At 40.2% G+C, this 5195-nt stretch overlaps 1 protein-coding gene across 1 annotated transcript; it reads left to right on the top strand.

Moving 5' to 3' along the window:
• Positions 1-2420: 2420 nt before the first annotated feature.
• Positions 2421-3269, top strand: LOC120173121. Its single transcript, XM_039180393.1, has one exon. It carries the CDS (start codon positions 2421-2423, stop codon positions 3267-3269), a length of 849 nt encoding a protein of 282 aa, XP_039036324.1.
• The last annotated feature ends 1926 nt before the right edge of the window (positions 3270-5195 follow it).

Genomic DNA, 5195 nt, shown 5'->3' with positions numbered 1-5195 from the left:
AGGAAAATCGCAACGTGAATTTGGAAAATCGCAATGCGATAGTCAGAATCGCGTTGCGAATCTGGAAACTGATTTGCGATACCGGAGATCGCGTTGCGAATTATCGATCGCATTGCGATTTAGTTGGTCATTTTGGCAAATCCAAAAAAAGTTTGTTAAAATCGTATATTATAAGGTATTTTTAGTCACTGAGGTTATTTTCTCTAATAATTAATAGGTGCATTCTAGACTGGTTCCAATATATATTCATGTTGAGAGTAGGTTAATATTCAAATTCACCCTTTGCAATCACATGAATAGGGATGAGCATGAATATGCCAGATTTTTTGTTGTTCTAATTCTAACTTAAGATATAGAACTCAATATTTAGTTTCGACTCATTTCAGATTGTTAAGAGTGTTTTATCTTTTCTGAATCCACTCTAAAATTGGATATATATACTCATCTTTACTATTGAAAAGTCATCTCCGACCAAGGAATTCTCTTGGATAAGAATATCATGTCCCATGGTGATTTTATGTTTTCTGCATTTCGACAGTGTCTTTATTTTTCTTTTTACAAATAAAATGGGGGTGATTACAAGTTTATATTTAATTAAAATTTTCTTAACCAATCGACAACACATACACACCCTGCAGATGAAACTGTTCAAATCCAATACCTCATAGAAGAACAACATTTGTTTTTATCATTGAGACCACTTAATGATTTAACCTATGTTTTTCTCATCGTTTGTGTAAAGGTTTTGGGACACTCAAGTCATGTGGGTCAATGTTTTTGAGGTCTTAACCCAATTCTTGTGAGCCTATGCTAATCTTCTCTCTCCTTGTTTGAATGAATGGGTGCATTACAAAAAGTTCATGTCCTTCTCCCACATCTAAAATGGTTGAAATTGAATGGGCAAGGTTTGGGCATTTATAACACTTGAATTCTCTCCCATGAACGCATTCATCATTCCACTGCATCAAGTTGGTCAAACCATGTTAACTCCATCATCCCCACACTAAATTCTAGGTTTCTGATCTCATTTCAATCTCACTTTTCACCCAAGATTATTGTCGGTTGAAAGTGACAAGAAAAGGGTGCGCAAGTCCAAGTTAAACTACATCAGTTTGAAACTTTAAAAAAACAAAAAAAAAACTATATCACTTTGGTATACCATAAAAGAGTTCAAAGGCTGAATTAGTCTCAGCTCTTTAAACTTAGGTATTGGGGATGAGAATTGAAAAACAATCAGTTTGAGTGAAGAAGTGAATACATACGTACCTACCTAGGTTAATATAAAAGCATGCAAATAAAGGCAAAAACACGTGTTTGAAAGCAAGCACGTCAGTATCTAACGCAGTTCCCGGAGCTTGAAAATAGGCTAGGTTCCATAGGCGTGGAGAGTAAAGGCTGCACTTGTTCTTCTTTTTTACTTTACTTATATTAACCTAATTGCTCACTTAATCCCATGTGCAAATTCAAATTTGTCATCATGAATCCATAAACCTGTAAATAATACTTAAAGTATATGCCAACCTCAATGTTGTTGTCCCCTCCCTTCATAGCCAAGAGCTCCGCAGCATTAAAAAAAAGGTCGTTTTGTAAGTTTACCGAGAATCGTTCTAAAAAATGAAGTGTAATAAATGAATTAAAGCTTCTTCGATTTGAAGGAGCATTTCTCTCTACAAAAAGAAATGATTTCTATACAAGGAAAGGAAGAACACTTCCACTCTGTTCATCGTTCATTGACAGGCTAAGACGATATATTGTTCATTTATTATGATGGATGTTTACAAAGAACAAAGACAGCATCAGGTAGGTTGCTTTAACCCATTGCCAATGCTACCTACCTGCACTCAATATCTTTAACCCCCAATATCTACCCTTTTTAATTAACTTACAAATTATCATTCCTTTCATTCTTCTCTCATAACTAAAATAATTTCATTCGTTAGCAACTTCAGATTCTATTACTGATGAAATCTGACATTTTGAATGACGGTGTAATGATTTTAAAATGAAGTGTCAATATAATTTTTTTAATATTTATTGTATAAAACTTTTAAAAGATTTGTTTTTCCTTCAAAAAATTGAATATCCCAATCAATAAGACAATAACCTGGCTCTGTCAATGAATTTTATAAATAAATAAAATAATGTGTATCTCTTAAATATATTTAAAATGTAAAAACATTATTCTAAAGAAATATCATTAGAAAAATAATTTTCTAAATAATAGATTTCATAAGGACATTCTCGTCATTTCCGTTCACGGCACAACTCGATTAATATCCCGCCATCTTCTTCCCTCTCGCCCTAAAAAATTAGAAAACAAAAATGAAAGCTCCCAACAACTCCAAATCAAACTGAAAACAGTGTTAAAAAAAAAGAGCTGTTGGTTTCAGATTATTTGGCTAAAACAAAGGAGCCAGAGTATGGCGAGCCGGTGGGTCAAATCTTTGCAATGCAAGTCGAAAGCATATGAAGATGTTTATCACCCCGGCGGCCACAGGCATTTGATTCTCAGTTCCAGTTGTACACAAAGTTCTCAGAGGATCAAGGACGTCATCGGAACGGCCAAGAAAAAACCCAAGAAATCCGACCCCAAACCGCGTTCAAGGTCAAGCAGTAAACCAGAGTCCGAGTTGAATAATCCTCCGCCTCGACCTCGCCGGAGTAGTTATATCCCTGCCCGTGACCTTGTCCTACCAGAACTGACCGAACTGCCCGAGGGTCACCCTTCCAGGAATGTCGTAGAAATTATTTTTCATACGAGTTGGAGCCCCAAGGCTTTCACGGGTCTGATCGAGATGATTTTTAAAGTTCAAAATGGACCCAGGACGATGACCGGGTTCGAGGAATATCGAGAGACTGTTAAAACTCGGTCCGGCTCATGCTCCGGTGGTCCGGCTTCGGCTAAGGAGGAAAATGCGAGGTGCGTCGCTGATGGTAACGAGGTGATGCGCTTCCATTGTTTGGGTCCCACTTTGGGGAACTGCCGAATGAACGACAAGTGGATATTTTCCGGCGGGAAAGGTGCTTCCATTTGCACTTATTCCGGTAGCGGCGCCGCCCACGATAGCGCTGGAGGTGGGAGGGGGAGGAAGGCGATGCTGGTCTGCAGGGTTATTGCTGGCCGAGTGTCGAAGCGGGTTGGGTCCTTTTACGAACCATTGGTTAATGGCCGAGTCGGGTACGACTCAGTGAGTGGAGACAACGGCGAGTTGCTCGTTTTTGATCCACGTGCAGTATTGTCGTGCTTTCTTATTATCTATAAATTGTAAAGGGTAAAAATACAATATTGGTCCTCCAAATATAGGGTGATTTACTTTTACGTACATTGACTATGAAAAATATAAATATATGTTCTTTAAACACCCTGTGGTTGTCGACAAGGAAGGCCAAGGAACATAAAGAATCGTGGTGGTGGAACGACGATGTCCAAACTAAGGTGAAGACAAAGCAAACTTGTTTCAAGGAGTTTCTACAATGCAATGACGACGAAGAAAGGTCGAGAGCTAAACAAAGATACAAGGAGGCAAAGCGGGGAAGCCAAGAAAACGGTTGCTAAAGCAAAGGATAAGGCATACGAGGAAATGTACAAGAGATTAGACACCAAGGAAGGACAAAACGGCATATTCAGGCTTGCAAAATCTAGGGAGAATAGGAAAAAGGATCTAGGTAGCATTAGATTTATTAAGGACAACAATGGTGTTCTTATAGCGAAAGATCGTGATATTAAGAGGGTTTGGGGGAATTACTTCTTTGATTTATTTAATGACGGTGCCTCTTCCTGTAGAGAAAGTACCGTTTATGGGTCATCCGACCATCATACATCGGCCAATGACTGCCCTACAAGTAGGATTCGGTTTGAGGAAGTCAAAATGGCTCTTAGAAAGATGGGAAGGGACAAAGCTGTCGGTCCTGATCAAAATTCCTATCACTGTGTGGTTGGCCCTAGGAGAAGAGGGAGTTAAGTGGTTGACCAACATCTTTAATATTATTTTAGAGACTGCCAAGATGCCAGAGGAGTGGAGAGAGTCCACGGTGATACCAATCTATAAGAATAAAGGAGATCCCCAACGTTGTGGTAACTACAGAGGTATTAAACTACTCAGCCATACCATGAAGCTATGGGAAAGGGTGATAGAGGCTAGGTTGAGACAAGTTACTAGGGTTTCGGAAAACCATTTTGGCTTTATGCCAGGCAGGTCTACCACGGAGGCGATTCATCTACTTCGACGACTTATGGAGAAATATAGGGAAAAGTCTAGAGATCTTCACATGGCGTTCATTGACCTTGAGAAGGCTTATGATAGCGTTCCCCGCGATACGATCTGGAAGACTTTGGAAACGAGACGGATCCCAACTATTTATATCCGGACGATTCGTGATATGTATTGTAGATCTACTACATACGTCAGGACTACAGTTGGCGACACCGAGGCTTTCCCGGTGGAAATCGGACTCCACCAGGGGTCGGCTCTTAGCCCTTACATCTTCGCCTTGATTATGGACGACATCTTTTGTGCGACACCAGACGGTGTACCATGGTGTATGCTTTTCGCTGACGACATTGTCCTAGTGGCTGAAACAAAATCTGAGTTGAATAGTAGACTGGCTACCTGGAAGACTGCTTTGGAAGAAAAAGGTCTAAGGATCAATATTGATAAGACAGAGTATTTATGTTCAAACTTCAGTAGGGACCAAAACGAAGACGATGTAGAAGTATGCATAGAAGGACACGTTCTCCCTTCAAAGGATTGTTTCAAGTACCTAGGGTCTATGATACATAAAGATGGGGGTGTAGATGATGACGTTACACACCGTATTAAGGCGGGATGGCTAAAGTGGAGGGCCGCTACTGGAGTTTTGTGTGACAAGAAGGTGCCTCTAAAACTTAAGGGAAAATTTTATAGAATGGCAATTAGACCAGCACTATTGTATGGATCAGAATGTTGGGCAACCAAGAATGATCATGTAAGGAGGATAGAGGCCGCAGAAATGAGAATGCTTCGGTGGACATGCGGTAGGACTTTGTGGGATATGACAACAAACTCTGCTATTAGGATGTCCTTGGGGGTGGTGCCTGTTTCCGAGAAATTGAGGGAAGGAAGACTACGGTGGTTTGGGCATGTCCTCAGGCGACTACCATCTGATGTGGTCAGGAGGGTAGAGTCGATTACAGTCGACGGTGCCAGAAGGAGAGG

Source organism: Hibiscus syriacus, unplaced genomic scaffold (genome assembly GCF_006381635.1).
Source record: "Hibiscus syriacus cultivar Baekdansim isolate YM2019G1 unplaced genomic scaffold, ASM638163v2 tig00111941_pilon, whole genome shotgun sequence".
In the NCBI taxonomy this organism is placed as follows: domain Eukaryota; kingdom Viridiplantae; phylum Streptophyta; class Magnoliopsida; order Malvales; family Malvaceae; genus Hibiscus; species Hibiscus syriacus.
The sequence above is the reverse complement of the archived record's forward strand: the minus strand, read 5'-3'. Positions and strand labels throughout refer to the sequence as shown.